The sequence below is a fragment of the Barbus barbus genome (assembly GCF_936440315.1).
Source record: "Barbus barbus genome assembly, chromosome: 1".
Lineage (NCBI taxonomy): Eukaryota > Metazoa > Chordata > Actinopteri > Cypriniformes > Cyprinidae > Barbus > Barbus barbus.
This window is the reverse complement of record NC_136729.1, coordinates 6,950,540-6,971,366: the sequence shown is the minus strand read 5'-3', so window position 1 is coordinate 6,971,366 and position 20,827 is coordinate 6,950,540. Positions and strand designations below refer to the sequence as shown.

Below are 20,827 nucleotides of genomic sequence, written 5' to 3'. Positions count from 1 at the left end.
AACTTTCCGTTCTGCTTTAGTTTAAATCCAAGAAACACACACACACACACACACACACACACGTTGTGCTTATAATCAACCCCACCTATGAAATGAAAAAAACTAAAATGGAAATATAACAATAGAAGCTGATTCAAATCTGCAGACTTTTTGTACTAGTTTGGTACTAGTTAATCTGCTTCATTCTGTAGAAGGGATTCTGCCAGGGTTAATTATGTTAAACGGAGCTGGCAGCACCACACTTTTATTGGTAGCACACACTGTATTCAGATTTATCACCTGCTTTTCTCCTTCAGTAAGCGAAAGGTCAAACGCTTGAGGTCCATCTGTGAGGCCGCCAAGATTCATGGATAAAAGTCTGATCACAGAGGGGGAGAAACACACAGTAAGAGTGAAACCCAGATCCTTCTATCTCTGTCTGCAAACCAACACGAGCGCTCACACGTTCACAAACTTACGCTGAATGAGTCGTGGATGGACCATGTGACCTCAGATGACTCAATGACTCCACGAGGGCCCTCGTGATCTCCACCGCACGGCTCCAAATGCTCCACACCATCTGTTAGCAGCTCAGGAGATACAATACAAGTGATTCATTGCAGAGGAAGTCTTAATGGAAGGGTTTGTCGCGACAACTAATATTTATAATAGGTATATTCCATATCATATATTTTATTTTTCAGTTTGAGTCGATGGTTTAAATTTGTCTCAGAGTATCCGTACCATCTGCCCTTACATAAACGCACTGTGGTTTAAGGGTGATACCGTAAATACTCCAGATACCAAAAGATAATTTAGTAAATATTAGAATTATAAATTTCCATTATAAATATCCAAAAATACCAATAAAATAAATAATAATTTAAATGGGCAAAAAATACAAATAAACAAAGAGATAAACAAATAAAATAAAATAAAAAACAACAAATAAAATAAATAGAATAAATCTAAGTAGTGCCATGAAAGAGGTAACGTGCAGAAAAAAAATGGTAGTAATGTGCAGGGAAAACAACATGGCAAGAAAATAGTAAATGTGCATATAAAACAAATAAAAAAATTGAAATCGCATGATCAATATATTAATACACATGAAAATAAATAAAAAAGTACTTCAATAGTATAGTGCATATCTATAAAAACATTCTATTTTCATGGTACATGTCCAAACAAACAAAAAACTTGGTAGCACCATAGTGCATGTGAGATAAAATAAAATAAAAAACAAAGTAGTGCAATGGCATAAGTACACATCAAAAACAATTATGCTGTAAAATAAAATAAAATAACTTAATTAAAAAACATACAGGTCCAAAAAACATGTACCATGACAAAATCTCTTTTTCGGATACCATGTCCAAAAATGGCATTACCATCAAAACTCTCAAAATTCATCTTCAGGCACTAACCTGAAAAAGCAACAGCAAAAACAGTGAATGTTCAATTTAACAAGCATCTCTAATTACTATTGAATGTTTTTCCTGAGTTTATTGATACACACAATCAGGTCTGTTCAGTCTGAACCGGACGTCCTCCGTCAGTCATTACAGCATCATTCACTTCACTCAAAGCTTTGAAAGGCTTGTTAATGATGTGGTGATGTGAGACAAACCCACCATCACAGACAAAGAGCTCAAGCAGTGGCCTGTCCCTCTGGGAGCACTTTACCTGTTTGACAGTCAGGCACTGGAACTGCAACTCAACTGCTGCATCAATCCAGCAGTTTCATATATGATGCTGCTAGCAACAACAATAAACATCTTGTTTATCACATCCCCAATTATAATGTTATACACACAATATCTTTTTGCTTACATACAGAGTTCCAAGTTTCTTTTTGGCTCTGTTTTATCACCTTTGCAATGCTTTCTTCATCTCTCTCAATCCCCAAATGCACTGCAGTGAAATAAATAAAATAAAAATAATAAATAAACTAATACAACTAAATAAAAAGGTATTTAAAAACACCATGGTAGCACCATGATAATAATAATAATAATAAAAAAATCGAAGTAGTACCATGGAACAAGTAACGTGCAGAATAAAACCTGGTAAAATGTTGAAGATGCAAATAAAATAAATACAAATTACACAATTAATGTATAAATAATATACACGAAAATACATCCACCCAAGATGAAGTGAGAGAAATTCTTATAAATATATTCATTCAATCAATACTGAAAAGCAAAAATGATTAGTAATTAGAAATGTATTATTTTACCCAGTGGTATGCATTTTTATCATATCGCATTATTAGCTCAGCAACATGCAATGGCCAAACATTTTACGGACATAAAAAATATATAATAAAATAAAATAATGAAATGAAACATTAAAAAATTTAAAAGCATGACTTAAAACAGTTTAAAAGCAATCAGTAACTTTATTGAATTATTTTTCAGTAACAGAATGACAAAGCAATTCAAGTGTGTAATTTCTGCAAAAACTAGTTCAATTGCAGAAATTAATGACCGTTTTCAAGCATATGGAGGCCCATAATGATGCATTACTATTTTACCTACATATTTTCTTAAGATCACAAAGGTTATTTAAAGAAACACGTTCTTTTACATTTTCCTTCATATTTAATGACATTTAATGACCAATTTTCACCATCCAATCAATCCAGATGGATAAAATCAAGTCCCACCCTACATTATTTCTTATTGAATATCCTGTTTCACTCAGAAATGCACCAGATTATGAACGTAAAAAGCATTTTACGTTATTTATAAAAGACCTCTAAACAGGTTTAAACAGGCTGTGGATATTAGATCTTGAATAATACTGTATTTGTTCATGGCTGTTGTGTCTGGCTTACAGACAGATGTGCGTCACTGTAGCAGGGCAGGAAGGATCTTCCCCTCACACAGACCGAAGCCCACTCTGTAACCCCTGCCCTCACAATAACCTGCACAGAGAAAGACCATGACCCTTATCACAGAGATCACATTTCCATCAACACACATTAAACAAGCACACACAGACTCCAGAAGCCCACCTGAGAGAGTGACCTTGTCCCCGTCCTTCAGGAAGGTCCTTGTCTCTCCATCGCCGAGATCAATAGTCTTGGATCCCCTCCATGAGAGCTCCAGCATAGAGCCGAAACTCTGAGGGTCCTTCATGCACACAAATACAGTCAGTCCTATGTAATACAGCTCTGTACAGAGAAATGTTAGTTAGCTTTTTCAGGTAAATATGACAAACATATGACATATTTCTTAATCTCTTAATTTTTACTATTTTTTTATAAGTAATAATTGTTAAAATGAATAATGGTAATTAATATTATTTAGTCAGTTTAACTGATTGAAATTATAAATGTAAATATGTCTTCTAGTGCATTTATTTACAATAATTATTTGAATTATTTATAATTAATATATTATATTAATTATTTATAATTAATATAATAATTATATTAATTATGTAATTTATTATAATTATAATATTGTTTACAAAATTTAACAGATTGACAAAAAGGAAAAATAAATGTAGCTTCCAGTGTATTTACTTGAATCGCTTTTTAAAAATATTATTAATTATAGTTAAATGTAATAATTAAAGTTAATTATTATATTATTTACTGAATTTAACAGATCAAAATAATATTAAAATATAAATGTGTGCTCCAGTGTACTTAGCTAAATTAACTATTTATCTTTTTATAATTAATAATTATAATTTAATAAAGTTAATTATTATATAATTTACAGAATTTAACAGATAATATAAAATTAAATGCTATTTTGTTAATTAATTGTTTTTTACAGAAGACAAACATTTCTGAATTATTTGCAGTATTTTATGATTTTATGATTAATCTTATTGAATGAAGTTGAAATCTTAATTATTATATTATTTACTGGAATTAATGGTTCAAATATCAAAATGTAAATGTGTCTTCCAGTTTATTTACCTAAATATTTTTTATATTTAATAATTCTAGTTATATTTATTAGTTTAATAGTTAATTATTATATTATTTACAGATTTTAAAGATTGAAATAACAAATAAACGTGACTTCCAGTGTATTTACCAAATTACTTTTTTTTTTTTTATTATAAATAATTAAAAGTTATTCATTATATTATTTACTGAATTTAACAGATTGAAATATAAAAATTTAAAAGTGGCTTCCAATGCATTAACCTAAATTACATATACATATTCATATATTTCTTATGAGATTTTTAAGGATTATCTAGCCAATTATCAGAAGTTTTTAAATGTGACCCTGGACAACAAAACCAGTCTTAAGTGCCAATTTTTTGAAAATCTGGAATCTGACGATTTAAAAAAATTAAAATATTGAGAAAATCGCCTTTAAAGTTGTCCAAATTAAGTTCTTAGCAATGCATATTACTAATCAGAAATGAAGTTTTGATATATTTACAGTAAGAAATTTACTAAATATCTTCATGGAACATGATCTTTACTTACTATCCTAATGATTTTTGGCATAAAAGAAAAATGCGATGTGTTTTTAGCTTTTGCAACAAATATACCCCAGTGACTTAAGACTGGTTTTGTGGTCCAGGGGGCGTATTACAGAAAGTTTCTCATCTTAGGTCTTAACTTAAGATATGATATGTTAAATTAGGATTTTTCGCAAATTCGTATTACAGAAGCAAATCTTAAATTGATTTGGGATTATTATCCTATCTTACAAAATAGTATATTATCTCTAGTTAGGAAATCTTAAATGGCACAATCAAGCTCAAATCCACTCTCAGGTCTGTTACCAAGCAACCAACACAGCTGATGAGGTAAACAAAATAATAGAAGCTACTTCACTTTGAAAATCGCCTTTTGCAAAAAAAACGTAAGGCATTATTCACATTATTCACAGTAATGCTCCGTGACAATTTTGTTGGTCTCTATTATGCTGGTTGCAGTTCCAGTGCTAACTGTAATATGTTGTGTGGCAGTCTGTAATTACTTATAAGTGTTTTGTCATCAAAATATAACACATCTTCAGGGTCCTCCAAGAGTCTTTCTACCATTAAACATCTTCGTTCTTCATTTTCAACTATTAATAAATGTAATACCATTGTCGGACAGCACGGTTGTAAGCGTTTTTGAGCCTGTATCTTTTGAAACCTTGGGAGAGATCGTTGAACATTTGAAGCCAACAGTTTGCCATCAAGATATTATCCCTACTCGCATTTTTAAACACGCTTTTAGTGTCATTGGTCCGAGTGTCATGGCAATAATAAATTGTTGCTGTCTCTGTTCCTGTCTATTTTAAACATGCAATAGTGCAGCCTCTTATTAAAAAAGCTAATTTAGATCCTACAGTTTGTTCAAATTTTAGACCGATTTCGAAACTTCCCTTTTTTCCAAAAGCGTTGGAGAAAGTAGTTTTCACAGCCAATCACAGCCCTTTTTAGAGAAAAATTCAAATTAATGCTGCCGTTAAATCCTGCTTTTTCCACTTGAGACTTTTGGCTTTAAGGTAAAGATATTTCTCTCTTTTAAAGACCTTGAGGAAGTCATCTATGCCTTTATTTTTTCGAGGCTTGAATATTGTAATTCCCTTTATAGAGGAGTTAGCCAGAAAGCATTTGCAGGCAGTCCAAAATGCAGCAGCTAGGATGCTGACAGGCACTCGAAAACAAGAGCACATCACACCAGCTCTGTTTTCCCCTTCATTGGCTGCCAGTACGTTTCCAAATAGAATTCAAGCTTTTTGTTTTTAAATCATTAAATGGTTTGGCACCTCCTTACCTTGCAGACCTTCTTAAACGACACACGCCTACTTGATCCTTTAGGTCCTCTGATCAGCTGCTTCTAACTGTTCCTAGGCCTAGATTAAAACTTAGGGGTGATCAGGCATTTTTGGTAATTGTACCTAGACTGTGGAATTCTTTACCCTTGTATGTTAGAGCAGCTCCAACTATATTTACATTTAAAACTTGGTTAAAAATTAATTTATTATCTCAGGCTTTGAATTCTACTGGGTATTGAGGGGTGCCATTGAATTTTTAGTGTTTACTTTGAATTTATCTTTGGATGTTCTTGGTCTTTATTTGTTTTGCTTTGTTTGTTCAGCACCTTGGGCAACAATAGTTGTATTAATGTGTGCTTTAAAAGTGAAAAACAGCAACAGAACAGAAACATGTAAATACATATATATTATATAAACTATTATTAATAATTACAGTTAAATGTGTTATATTGCTATATTATATTAATATTACTTATATATATATATATACAGATTATATTTTTTATATTATTTACTAAAATTAACATTGAATTACAATAAAAATACAAATGTGGATTCCATGATATTTACTTAAATTAATAAAAATTAAAAGCATTATTTTTTTAAGGTTCCAAAACGTATCTGACTCGTTAGGCCTTGTTCTAAATCATGAGATGGCAGTTTTTTCTTTTTTGAGTGAACTATTTCTTTAACATTCTGTCTCTCTCACGCACACACACGCACACACACACACACACACACACACACACGCACCGGTCCGCTGATGGTGCCTGAAGCCAGCAGGTCTCCCGGTCTGACGTTGCAGCCGTTGACTGTGTGGTGTGCCAGCTGCTGTTTCATGGACCAGTACATGTACTGAGAAGAGACACAACACATTACACATGCCTGCTGTTACTACACATGCCTCGTTCTTACTAAACGAGGAAATGGCGTTCTCTGCATGTGACGATACAGAAAGCCTGGAAATGGAATGAGTTTCTCCCAGAACACAAGGAGCCCAACACAGAGACGGAGGGGAGTTTCACTAAGAACGAATAGCTTTGTTTATTTGCTCTGCACAGTCTGTGCTATTTTAGTGCCTGATTCACTAATGGAATTTTGCAAATTAGGTAATGGTGTGCGGTTGCAAATCTAAACTTGCACAGGGAAATTTACGACGAGACAAACAGTCCACGTAAAAACAGCAAGAGTGTGTATTTATGCACAGAAAACGGCACAAAACAATTCCAGTGGGGATAAAATCACATCTATTGGGTTCAAAGGGTAATCACAAAATATTTTTACATTTTTATTTGGCCCAAATTGTCAGTATTTTGTTGTTTCTTGTCCCAGTATGACCAAACGTTTACAATATTTTGGCCAGCAATTCTGCATAATTGTGTAGAGTATGTTTATCATTACCTTATACAATTCCTCTATGCAATCATATATTTCTTTTTTTATTTTAACCATATCTGGTTCATGCTGGAGTTTTTCCAGGGAAAATCATGTATACTCAAATGGGTACAGTAAGTTGTCAGTATGAGTTATTTGTGAAACAGCAGTGTGCCAATGCAAAACAAATGCAAATCTATATCTTACCTTAAAATTGGACTTGCAAATGGTGGCGGCCTCTCGCATCCCCTCACCTGGACAGATGAGAAACAAACAAGAAGAAAACAAGACTGAGCGCTTTAACGTGCAGCGTATGCATAATGACAGACAGATGTTACAGAACTGACACACACTTTTCACAGCGACGAACAGGTTGATGTTGAACGTGTAGGGTTCATCGTGGTGCAAGTATGGAAGAGGCGCAGGGTCCTGAAATGACAATAAAATAACATTAGGAAACCTCACCAGACATTAAGAACGCATCTCAGCCAAAGCCTGAAAATAAAGTCTTCTCAGGTGCAGAAAGGCACACCTGAACTCAATATTTGCATCAAGAGGCCATGGTTGTCCTAGTTATCCAGGTCAAAAAGCCATTCAAATGTAGACATGCATCTGACAAAAAATAAAACAAAATAAATAAATACATAAATAAAAAATAACACTAGTTTTACTTATGCACAATTTTTATTTTGATGGCTCTTAAAATATTTTGTTATTTAATATTTTATATATATATATTTGTTGCAGCTCAGTATCAGGATTATTATAGTTAACTAAAACTAAAAATATTTTATTTCAGCAAGTTGCTAAGACAACGTTTTGTTTTCATTTATTGCTCAGTTTCTCATTTTCTAAAAAAGAAATAAATACTACATAGACTAAAAAATGCACACACACACACACACACACACATATATATATATATGTACATTATACATATATATACATAACAACAAAAATGCACAAAAAATTATAAAAAAGTGAAAAAATAAAAATTCAAATGAAATATAATTTAAAAAATATCAGTGATACTAAAATAAGTGATGGAAATAAGAAAAATGCTATGTTATGGAATTGAAATACGTAAATGAATTTAAACTAGGGTTATTTCAGTTAGCTAAAATTAAAACCATTAAAAACATTTTGTGACTTGAAATGAAACAGTAACAGAAATAAAATGAAATAAAACAAAAATCTATATTAATATATGTAATATAAAATATTAAAAATAAATATTTATTTTAGCTTGTTGCCAAGGCAATATTTATTTTAATAAGTTTAACTGAATGTACTAAAATACATTTTTTAAAACAAATTTAAAAACCAAAAATACTAAAAATGACAAAAGCACAAAACAAAATGACCAAAATTACTAAAAAACTAAAATATTATCTCAATGACTCTAAAATAACACTGATTTAAACAGTTTCAATTATTTTTAAAACGTAAGATTCTATTTTTCTTGCGCTAAATGCACAATAAGTGTTACAGTCGATATATATTTGCTTTTAAAAAAAAAAAAAACTACATTAGCACTGAAGCATCAGAACAGTCCTGCGGCCCATTTTTGGCCAGTAAACCACCAATTGAGATCCAACAAATCATTGATCCAACAAATGAATTCGTAAAAGAGAATAAAGATGTGTTTGTGCCTCATTCGCTCATAGTGGCTGGCTGCTGTAGAGAAAGAGGAAAGCAGTAACTCAAAGAACGGCCTTTAGCACGTCTCATTTCCTGCTCATATGCAAAGTCTGCACTCTGCCGTCTGTGATGAAGAGTCTGTTCCACAGAGCTGTAACGGGACTGTAAAGTTGACTAAATTCGCACTCTGACCATCATTTTTAAAGATAATGGGTCTGCAATGGCCGCTCCTGAGGTGCTAATCGGATACTTTGCTCAAAGCCAAAGGAGGCAGCGTTTTAAAGGCACCAAAGATCTTCTACCAAAGGTAGGCATGATTATGTTGCCTTCTAAAGGCACCCATCCATTTAGCATGAAGAAAGGCTATTTGTGTGATACATGGAGCTGCTGCCTGTGTAGAGATCCAAATCATTCACTTACAAGGATGATGCCTACATGTGTAGTAGACAGCAGGTTTTGGAAAAACATGAGATACTATGCTGATATTACACACTTCCATTCAAAAGTTTGGGGTTGGCAAGATTTTTTTCTAATGTTTATGAAATGTTTAGGCTGCCTTTATTTGATCAACAACACAGTAAAACTGGAAAAAATTAAAATTTCAAATAACTCTTTTCTATTTGAACATTCTTGTGACGCAAAGCTGAATTTTCAGCATCATTACTCCAGTCTTCAGTGTCACATGATTCTTCAGAAATCATTCTAATATGCTGATTTGCTGCTCAAGAAACATTTAACATTATTAAAATATTGAAAGCAGTTGTGCTGCTTCATATTTTTGTTTGTTTTTTCTTCTCAGGATTCTCTCAACAGAATGATCAAAAAACAACATTTATATGAAATATAACTTTTTTGTAACAACATTTTTTAAATAATACTTTTATTTTCTAAAGGTGCATTAAATTGATCAAAAATAAGAATAAAGACTTTGATCAATTTAATGCACCTTTATAAAATAAAAGTATTATTTAAAAAAAAAAAACACTGACCCCAAACTGTAGTTTATGTCAAATTAGAGATGCTCTAATATTGCAGAGTCCCAATGAGCTGAGAATTAATACTAATATTAATAAGCATTCAGTTTTTCTATAATCTACCATAATCTGTCCCTGTGAAATGCTAGAGAATGATCTTAAAATAAGTGAAAGTCCCACCAAATATATAAAGTTCAAAAGGCCAAAACCTGAGAAATGAAGTCTTCTCAAACAGCATATAGAGGTTGAAAGGAATCAAATACTGTAATGCAGTGCTAGAGTATGATCTTAAAATAAACAGGAAACTAGAAAATACACCGATACACAGAAAAAAGCAGCTGGAAATGTGCTGTGCATGCAGTTATTTTTAACTCATTTTGAGGAATGCAGTAACAAATGACTGAGAATTTATAGTGTCATCCCATTCCCAAAATATTCACACTCTTACACTTCAGATTCGACCCAATTTACCTGGAGCGGATTGGGCTCAACAAAGGGCATCAGTGCTTCCATTGGGACGACCCAGGGAGAGATAGTGGTCCCAAAATTCTTGCCCAGGAACGGACCTAATGGAACATACTCCCAAGCCTGGATATCACGAGCTGCAACATAAAAGAGAAAAAAAGACAATGTATAATAAGTCATGCACTGGCATTGTGGCAGTGCGTTATGCAGGGGCACAAACTTTCTACAAAACTTTCTTTAAAACATTTGCTGAAAACAATTTAAATGCATGAGTCCTGAACAACTTGATGCATTTAAACTCTCTTTAAACTTTATCTCTTCTGCAGCTTGCCTGAATCTGGGACAGGATGGATCATTACCTGTGCTGCTTCATCTTCTTTAACTAAATATAATTAGTTTCTTCAAATTAAATGTGCAGTTATTCATTGCACCAGGCACAAACGGGCTGTGTTCCAAATCCTAGTGTGCGGCCTTGATGTCTACATAGATAGAACTTAACTTTAACAACACAATATTCAAATACTTCAACAAGCATAAACATATAACACACACAGATATTGGCCAAATAATACATTTTAAAAAAGTAGTTTTAACAGTGCATTTTGGTAATAAATTTATTGTATTTTTACTATTTCATATAACAGTTCTCTCACTTTGTTATATCACACATGCACTGCTACCTTAGATTTTGACAAAAGAAGGTATCTTTGAACATTTAGGATCAGTCTGTGCGGTGGAAATGTGCATGACCCCTTACAATACTGACCATGTAATTCACTTAGTTTTGCAACAGTGCAAGAATTGATTTAAGGAATAATTTGGTGCAGTGTAAATTCCCACACTTCACCGTAATACATTACAGTGCAGTATAATTCAATTTCCCAAACTAAAATGCACTGGCAAAATAAGCCCAATAAAGCTTTTGTCCAGACAAATAAATCCGGTCACATTAAAGCAAGATTATTGAATTTGAAACCGCAAGCTTTCAGAAAGTCTGCAGCCTCAATGCATTGATATTCTTTAGCCGTCTCATGTCTTTATTTATTCATTGTGTTTTAAATCCATTCATATTTATAGAAATCTCATCCAGACTGATGCATTCGAGTATTTCTCGCAGCATTACACAGAACAGATGCCAAAGAGATGCCAATACACATCATCAAGACGTCATCTCTCTGCATGAATGCAGACAGTTTCTAGAATCTGCTCCAAACAGCACAAGATATTCTGGAGCTGCGGAACATACAGGTATCTACCCTCTGCATAATTCTGACAGACTCTCGCTAGAAGACACGAAGCATTTCTGAGGAATGTGTTTCAAATGGGACTCGCTTCTGGTGAGGAAGGAGAAAGAGAGGTTTTCTAAAGAAATGCAAGGAAGAAAACACTGAATTTAAAGTAAAATCTGGAAGGAAGTGCAATTTAAAAAAGCCATAAGCATTCATGAGACAGTTTGTCATTGAAATAAAAACACAAATGCAAGTCCAAAATAATGGCAAATATAAAATACATAAGCAAATAAATACACAAAAATATTGGGCAAAATAGTACATACAGTATATAAATTGCTTAGTGATGCATTTTAGTATTAAACAAGTGATGAAAAATGTTGAATATATTATATAATATTTCTATCAATTTATCTGTAGTTCGCTAAGTTTTGCAAGACAGCAATGCAAATGCAAAATAATGGCAAATATAAAATACATAAAAACTAAAAAAGTAAATAAACAGATATTGCGCAAAGTGGTGCATTTTTACATTTCAAATAATGATTTTAAGTGACAAATAAAAAATTTAATTAGAACTTATTAATGCATTTTTGCATTGAATGAAGTTTTTAATATATTATGTAATATTTCTTTACATTTTTACAAGTTTTGCAGCAAAGCACAGCAATACAGCACTGCGTGTACAAAATAATGCCCATGCATTTATGTAAAAAAAAACATAAGTACATAAGTAAATGATCTAATTTGCAACAATTCTGATGAAACAATTTTTATGTTTTCTTACTGATATCAGCCAAGATTTCACTGCACAGACTAAATTTTTTGATTGGCACAAACTATTACAAGTCAAAATACTTGTGTTTTACTCGCTCTGCTACAAAAACACAGCATTCTGCCAAAAGAAACTGAGCTACAGCTAAGCAGATGCTGTGTAAATGGACGTAGTTTGGCATGCACACTTCACCAAGCGTCACCCTCTGCCTCCTGGCCCTAAAAGTGTTTCTCATTTCCCGAGTCTGCTCAACAGCTCATAAAAATGCAATGTGTTTAGTGTACTCAAGAAGGAGACGAAGGTTTAAGAAGAGACAGACGAATAATAAAAAGAATTAACAGTGGCTGTTGCTCAGAAATGGCACACTTGCCAGACCGGGAAACATTGCTAAATCACGCCACGTCAGACTCACAGCACCAGGCTTCTCTGAACAGTTGAAGAAACCTTGCAAGATATGATTAAAATTCTCTCAAGTGAAGCCGAGTTGTGGCACGATTTGTAAACTGAGATTTATATTAATGTTTTGCTGTTTTTGTAGCAAGATGGGTGGTGTTAAATGCAGTGTATTTGAAATGTAAAATACTTCATATGGTTTAATGACATATGAACTTCTTTACAAAAGTCCTTCATACCAGTATAGATCCATGATAATTCGATTGTATGGAATTCAACCCATTCTTCTTCCCCTCTCAAATCTCGTTTGCTATTTTTCACACTTGTGTTGCAATATATAGTTTATATAAGCTAATATAACATCTTAGAAGTTGATTTTGAAGAACATGCATTGCCAAAGTTAGCTCTCACCACTCCAGTCGTTCATAAGCACCATGCCAAAGATGTGCTCTTGAGCCTTCTCCACTGGGATGGGCTCTCCAAGTTTGTTCCCTTTTCCCACAAAGAACGCCTGAAAAACAAATATCATATTGAATATTTATTAACAGTATATCATCCTAATTTATATGTTTAGAATATTACACCATATTTTGAGACAAGTATCTGCATAAGCAAACAGAATGCTAGTGCAAATATTATTTAATCTCTGTGGCACCTTGCCTAACAACATTGTTATCCAAGTAGCACATAAATGCATGAGTAAATAACAGAGAGCATTGCACCACTCATAATTTCATTACATTAAGCCTAAATGGTTTTTCTGGTTGCTTTTACAGTTGCAGTGAGAAAGTGACAAATAAATTACATTAATACATTTTGGTTATTTCAAATCAACTGTATATGATATTCATGCATGGAGGATAAAGTGATGGTAAAAACAACAAAGCTGACTTGATGCATTCAAAAGCATAATTTTTTATTGTTTTATGGTTGCATATTTATTAATATTATTAAATATTTAGCAAATAATTGTTAAATATTTAGTGAACAAATCTACTTTAACTGGAGTTTTACTGATTTTACAAAATTACTTGAATTACATTAAGTGTTTAATAAATAATTTTGAATTTCAGCATTCACTAAAAAGGCTATTTGGCTTGATATATATATATACAGTATACACACACACACACACACACACTATATACCTATATATATATATATATATATATATATATATATAAATTCAGCTGCAAAAGAGATTTGAGATATTGCGATTTAGCGCTTAGCTGTAACCTTGATCATAGAAATGGCAACAGCATAATACAGCATTACATGCTAGCAGAAAGTGACAAATTGAATGCAATTTTGGAAACATTTACACTGAAAGTACATTTCTTGTAAAGACATTCTTCTGAGATATGTACCTTGTTTATGGGAACAATGGGGAAGGATTGAGATCTATAAGTCTTTATTTCCTTACATCATTGCTGCACAGGACTGAATCAGGAACAACTAAATGCTCAACTAATAAACTAATGAACTATATCATATAACACATTAACTCACCATCTCTAACTCTATATCCAGCTGCTTGCTAGGTCCAAAGATGGGCGGTTGAGCTGAAAGAGAAATATAGTTATGAAACAAACACAGATTTACAGCTGTTATGATGGATTTCGCAGCAAAATTCATTAGAGGCTGAATTTGCATAATATTTACAGTTCCCACTTAAACGTGTCAGATCAGTTCTCAAGTGAGGCTGTAATAATGAACGGCGCGGGTTTGCTGACCAGTGAAAGCAATCATTTAACATACGGGAAAATATCATAACAGCCCCATCATTTCATGCCACATGGAGGTTTTTCATGAAACATGATGCCATTAATCAGCCTGTCACTGCTATGATGTCTATGCTGCAAAATAAGCAAATGCACATATTGTGTTTTTTTTTTGTTAATGTGCTGACTGTGCCATATGCACAACACGTTATTCACACAGAGAACACTGCAATGTGCACTTAAATGTGCACTGCTAAAATAAACTTCAAAATACATACATTTAAATAAATATATACACTATATAAACATATTTATACTTCCAAAAGAATTCATATACATTTTTTGAATTATGAACATTTTGTTGTCAATTAAAGGAATGGTTCACATTAAAAAAATTGCTGAAAATTAACCCAACCTCAGTCCATCCAAGATGCAAATGAGTTTGTTTCTTCACTGGATTTGAATACATTTTGTATCATCACTGCTAATGTAATTTATTACATTACATTAGAGTCCAAACGGTTGATAAAAACATCACAGTAATCCACAAGTAATCCACACCACTCCAGACCATTAATTCACATCTTGTAAAGCAAAAAGCTGCTTGTTTGTAATACTTCATGCATGTTGAGTTATTTACACTGTTAGTTGGAATCTTGCGAAAGCACGGTTTTGGATAGGGGACTATTTTAGCTTAAAACATCAGTTTGAAGTTAAAGACATGTAGCCGTCTTCACTTCACAAGATGTTAACTGACGGACTGGTGTGGATTATTGTGATGTATTTATCAGTTGTTTGGACTCTCGTTCTGACGGCACCCATTCACTGCAGAGGATCCATTGATGAGCAAGTGTCATAATGCTACATTTCTCCAAATCTGATGAAGAAACAAACTCATCTACACCTTGGATGGCATGATGGTGAGTACATTTTTAACAAATTTTCATTTTTGGGTGAACTATTCCTTTAAACACAATCAAACAGAAACAATAGAGTTTATTTTTAGTTTAATAAATTCTAAATTTACAGCAGAAGAACTTCTTGTGTTGATGAGTCTGTGGTTTATCCACCATCTTTAGTTTACCTGCGTCTGGTCTCATCTGTCCTCGAGGTCTTCTGATTGGTGTTCCAGAGACGACCACAGATGAAGCTCTCCCATGATACCCCACTGGCAGTTGCAGCCTACAGGACAGGATAATATATCATTCCCTTTATCACAACACATCATAACTTTCTAGCAGTGCTTTAGATGGGGGTCTTTTTATCTTTTGGGTGAATTTTGCATCCTTTAAGAGATCCAAAAATTGCATTTCTGTCATCATTTATGCCTCCTCATGTTGTCCCAATCCAAACCTGCATGACTTTCTTTGTTCTCCAGAATATAAAAGAAGATCTTAAGAAGAACAGTAGAAAACAATAATGGCTTAAATGGAAAAACATTGAAATGTTGTAAGATTTCGCTATATTTATTGTCATACATAATACATAGTGCTATCAAACGATTATTAATCGCGATTAATCGCATCCAAAATAAAAGTTTTTGTTTACATAATATATGAGTGTGTAATGAACTCTTTCAGTTCAGTTGAAATTCTTTGTATAGAAAAGAGCAAAAATTCTCCCAAATTCTTCAAGCCCCATGTAAATCAACAATAGATTTTCCTCCAGACTAATTCTCATTCATTCTTGAAGAAGTGGTACATGTTTGGAACGGTCCGCTGACAGATTGACTGAGCCGAGGGGAACTTCAGGTAGGCGAGCTGCCGAAATTAAATTTCAGAAAACTTCCCTCTTTATTTCCACACGAGTCCTAGCTCTGTCTCCGAGCGAATGACTCCCTCTCTGGGCCTTGTAAGTGAAAATGTGACAAGAAATACAGTTCTGTTTCGGAGGGAAGAGTTATTGCTAAAAGACGTTTTTCACAGCGAGCTGAAAAATGCGCAGGTGCATTATTTAGCCTGACAGGCATACGCTGGGAAAGAATAAAGCGAGTGTTTATGGGAATAACTTACAGGAACTTTGCTGGGTCTTTAAAACTCGTACGTATGTGATTAGTAACTCACAAGATAAGTGAAATATGAAGTCAGCAGGAGCCGGTGATGGTGTGATTTGGCTGCACGCTTGCTTCGGATATTAGTATTTAAGAGGGTGAGGAATATTAATAGGCTGTCACGTACCAGTTGGGCATCAAGGCATTTTCTTTTCCACGGAACATTATTCCAACGTTGGTGGCATGATCTCTCGATGAGTAAAAGTCTGTGTAGTCGCCTGTTACAAGAGAAGGGAGAATAAAAGATGATGGGGAAAAAACAGGGGGGTTAATGAGGAGTAAACACTTGTAGTGACACGAGTGAAAAATCACAATTTGCCTTAACCCTCTGTGTCAGACTTCTGCTCAGGTTTATTCAGTTCTGTTTCTGGTGCACAACATTAAAGAAACATCTCAACCACAAATGAAAGTTCAGTCATCAATAACTAATCCTCTCGCTTTGTGTGAGAAAATGAATTATACATTTATGACAGAAACTTCCATTTATTTTAGTTACTCACTGATAACCGTCACCTCCACTCAAAATCTCAAATCTCAATCCTAATTTTCAGTTTTTAATTGGTCATGTGACAGCTGATATCAAATGACATTTGGTATAAATTATGCAAAATCCGTTTCTAAAAGTGATTTAAGAGGTCTGGAAGAGAGGACGATTATTACTTTTGTTTCATGGAAAAAGAACATAATACAGTGTTGGAATGCCAGACAAAATAAAAAAAGTAAATTATTTATTAAAAAATCAATATATACACTACTAGTCAAAAGTTTGGAATAATTACCATTGCTTATGTTTTTGAAATAAGTCTCTTCTGCTCATAAAGGCTGCATTTATTTGATTACAATTACAGTAAAAACAGTAATACTGTGAAATATCATTACAATTTAAAATAACTGTTTTCTATTTAAATATCGCAAAAAAATCATCAGAAACGTTATAAATCATTTAGCATCAATAATAATGATAATAACTGCGCAGCAATAAATCACAGAAATAAATTACATTTTTAAATATCCTCAAATAGAAAACAGTTATTTTAAATTGTAATAATATTTTACAATACTACTGATTTTAGTTTTTTATCAAATAAATGCAGCCTTGGTGAGCATAAAAGTCTTCTTTCAAAAATAGGAAAAAAAAATGTATTCAATTCATCATTAATTATTCCAAACTTTTGTCTGGTAGTGTAGGTATAAATTTGAATTTTGGGATGCACTATCCCTGTAACTCCTTCATCAAGACACTATGAAAACCACCTTTCACAAAAGTTTCCAGATTTTCCACATCCTCAAAATTGTTTAGAGCAGAAACATTCCTTCAAGAATCACAAGTTATAATCTTGTACTGCAGTTATATCTGATCAAATGTACATTATTATTATTCTTTAACTTGGGTTGAACAAATAATTTTTGCTTAGATGGAACAGCAGCTACGCTAATTATGTCTCTATTTGTGTTTGAGTGTGTGGGCAGTCGTGGCCTAATGGTTAGAGAGTTGGACTTGTAACCTGAAGGTCGTGGGTTCGAGTCTCAGGTCCGTCAGGGATTGTAGGTGGGGGGAGTGAATAACCAACACTCTCTCCTCCCTCAATACCACGACTGAGGTGAGACCCTTGAGCAAAGCACCGAACCCCACCCCCCTTCCCTTATTTGTTTCTCTGTTTCTGCCACGGGATTAACATCCCATTACAAACGCTTCAGTCTGGATCCAACTCTTAAATGATCTGAGATGACCGAACACCTGAGAAAAGATGATGCCAACCCCTCAGAGGACCTCAGAGGATGCCAACGCTCAGACAACATAAAAAAATATCCAATTTTGCATAAATATATTGTGGAAACTTAATTTCCTGTAGAGCTGCTTTGCAACGATTTGTATCGTAAAAAGCGCTATACAAATAAACTTGAACTTGTTGGTGCTGTTTAGCACCATTTTTGTTGAAGAAATACAATGCAATATGGCACCTCTTATGGTTCTACATAGCACCATTTGACAAAGGTGCTGTATAGCACCTTTAAAGATATGGTGCTATATAGCACCAAAAGTGGTTCCCCTATGATTACGAGCCAAGAACTACTGTTAGTGCTATATAGCACCATTTTTCATGCTCAAGAGCAAGAAAGACCGATCAAGAATTCAGTATTTAAATTAAAAATAAACAATAATTATTAGAATTCTGATTATCACAAATAATTATAAAATATGAATAAGTATTGAAGTATTTATAAATAAAAATAAATCCTAAAGTAACTGCATAAGTTAGTGAGGTAATTCACTGCTAACAAGATGAGGTTTTAAGACAAGCTGGCTGTCTATGCAGTATAGAAATGTGTGTGTGTCTTTTTTTTTAAATCAGTGCTACCCTATGAGAGAAAAGGGGCTGTAGTGAAAAAACATAGAAATGCAGAACAAAGTGAAGGCTGTAATCTTTCATGGCATGAGAGGGTTTCTGAATGGCTCTGACAGCGATAGTTAGTGAACAGTGCACTCTAGTGGTCATTATGAAACAGAATCATGACTTCTGTCTCTACAGGACCATTTTAAAGACACTAGTCAAATTCAGACAGCATTGACTGCTTTAAAGACAACTTCAAAGTGTTGATGTATGTATTATTGACCAGTGCATGTTTTTTCAATGAAAAATGTTTGTCTTTATAATCTTTCATCAAAATGTAATAACCTACTCGGCCTCAACTTTGCATTAGGCAGACATCAGTAAGAGTAATCCCTCTTCACCGCCAGTCTTAATTCTGCTGTATAACACCACTTTTCATGATCCAATCAATTCCTTATGGATAAAATAATAATAAAGTCCCACTGTACATGTTTTCTAGATTAATTTACTGTTTAATTCTGAAATATATTAGATAATGGAAGTTAAACTGTTGCAAATGGAACTGTTGACTTTAAATCTATATTTAGGAAAAGAGTTGAAACATGAGTTTTATATGAAATATGGTCCTATGATTTGGAAATATGGAGTTTGAGGCCATTTATTTGACTTTCACACTCACCAATCTCAGCTGGGAGATGCATCACGGCAGAACTCTGCTGAACAAATGCCCTGGAGATTACAAATCACACACACAAGCTTCCTGATTTTAATAAATAATTTTTTTTTTTTTTCAGCTTTCTGGTAAAAAAAAAAATAAATAAAATATATATATATATATATATATATATATATATATATATATATATATACACACACACGCACACATATAAAATATTTACATAATACTATTAATTAAATAAAATTATTATTATTATTATTTCGTCATTAAACGTTCCTTCAGCTTTCTATTATAAATCGAGAATTTAATGTACTAATTATATAAAATAATAAATAATAATACTATTATTACTGTATTAATTATTTTAGTATTGATAAATAATAATAAAAATAAATATTTATAAATGAAAAATTATAAATGCAGTTGCATACTACCATTTAAAATGTTATATATGTACTATTCTACATATAGACAGTATACAGCACATACTTATATACATATGCAGTAATAAGCACACTAACCAAATGAAATATCCATATTATATGAGGGATATTTACCGGCTTCTTAAACCGACATCATCACGCAGCGTGGACTCGTTTGCAGCCAGAAGCATCTGGAGGCACTTTCTCGCTTCCCTCCAAGCATCATAATCCAGAGCCATAAAAGCATTGAGTGTGGGCTTTGATGAAGAAAAAAACAGCATAAGGATGCAAAAGAATCCATGATGTTGTTTAATACAAAACTATATGGAGCTCACCTGTTCAAAAACATCCTGATGATGCCCAAGAGCTGGTCCACTGAAAAGATGTTTGATAACACTGAGGTCCAAAATCTGGTCTCCAATGGCAACGCCGATTCTATGCCTGGGCTGTTATATCCAAACATGTCATATAAGTTGAAAATTTTGCATGGATTTCAGAATGTCTTTGGATTTCCTTTGCTTTTATGACAGATCATGTTCTCCAGCTTGATTATCTATATATTTACTACTTTAAATACTATATGCTTTGTCAGTGTTATAAACGCATGCTAATAAAATTTGGTTGTCAATAAAAGAGTTTACTTTAGATTCTGCAGATTTTCCATGTGCATTCTGACCTTTGAAACCTCGTGTCCACACAGTATTGCAGAGGAAGTAATACTATTCTGAGTAACACCATTTAGTCATTTTATAAAGCTAAACACGCTCTTATTACATAATACTTCAGTCATTCAGTTCAGACAAACATACTTCCAGGAGTGAATAAACCGTGTACTCACATTATCCGGCGTGGAGAAGACTCCATAAGGCAAGTTGTGATAAGAAAAGTCACTTTTCTCCTCCACTTTTACGAAAGACATTTTGAAGTTGCAGTCGTACTCTGAACTACTTCTCAGAGTAAACAGCAGCGCGAGTAACCTCTTCCAGATGTTGACGTGTCGAAGCGGCGAGCCAATCAGAGACGCCTCCTTCTATCCTCC

At 33.3% G+C, this 20,827-nt stretch overlaps 1 protein-coding gene across 1 annotated transcript; it reads right to left on the bottom strand.

Annotated features, from left to right (window-relative positions):
• Positions 1-2,356: 2,356 nt before the first annotated feature.
• Positions 2,357-20,781, bottom strand: LOC306864249 (fumarylacetoacetase-like). The gene is made up of 14 exons (XM_079408129.1): positions 20,627-20,781; positions 20,124-20,234; positions 19,924-20,045; positions 19,367-19,416; positions 16,482-16,572; positions 15,389-15,486; positions 14,093-14,145; positions 12,995-13,094; positions 10,193-10,323; positions 7,460-7,535; positions 7,314-7,360; positions 6,486-6,587; positions 3,002-3,119; positions 2,357-2,911 (listed from the first exon to the last, which is right to left on the bottom strand). Exons 1-14 carry the CDS (start codon positions 20,705-20,707, stop codon positions 2,835-2,837), a joined length of 1,257 nt encoding a protein of 418 aa, XP_079264255.1. The 5' UTR covers positions 20,708-20,781; the 3' UTR covers positions 2,357-2,834.
• Positions 20,782-20,827: the final 46 nt, after the last annotated feature.

What these genes read in the sequence shown, in the direction of transcription:
- LOC306864249 (XM_079408129.1), bottom strand. Translation starts at nt 20,707, where the DNA reads ATGTCTTTCGTAAAAGTGGAGGAGAAAAGTGACTTTTCTTATCACAAC. An exon ending in ACAGATGAGACCAGACGCAG is followed by an intron (nt 14,146 to 15,388) that starts GTAAACTAAAGA and finishes TTTCTCTTTCAG; the next exon opens with CTCAACCGCCCATCTTTGGA. An exon ending in CAGGCACCATCAGCGGACCG is followed by an intron (nt 3,120 to 6,485) that starts GTGCGTGTGTGT and finishes GTGTGCATGAAG; the next exon opens with GACCCTCAGAGTTTCGGCTC.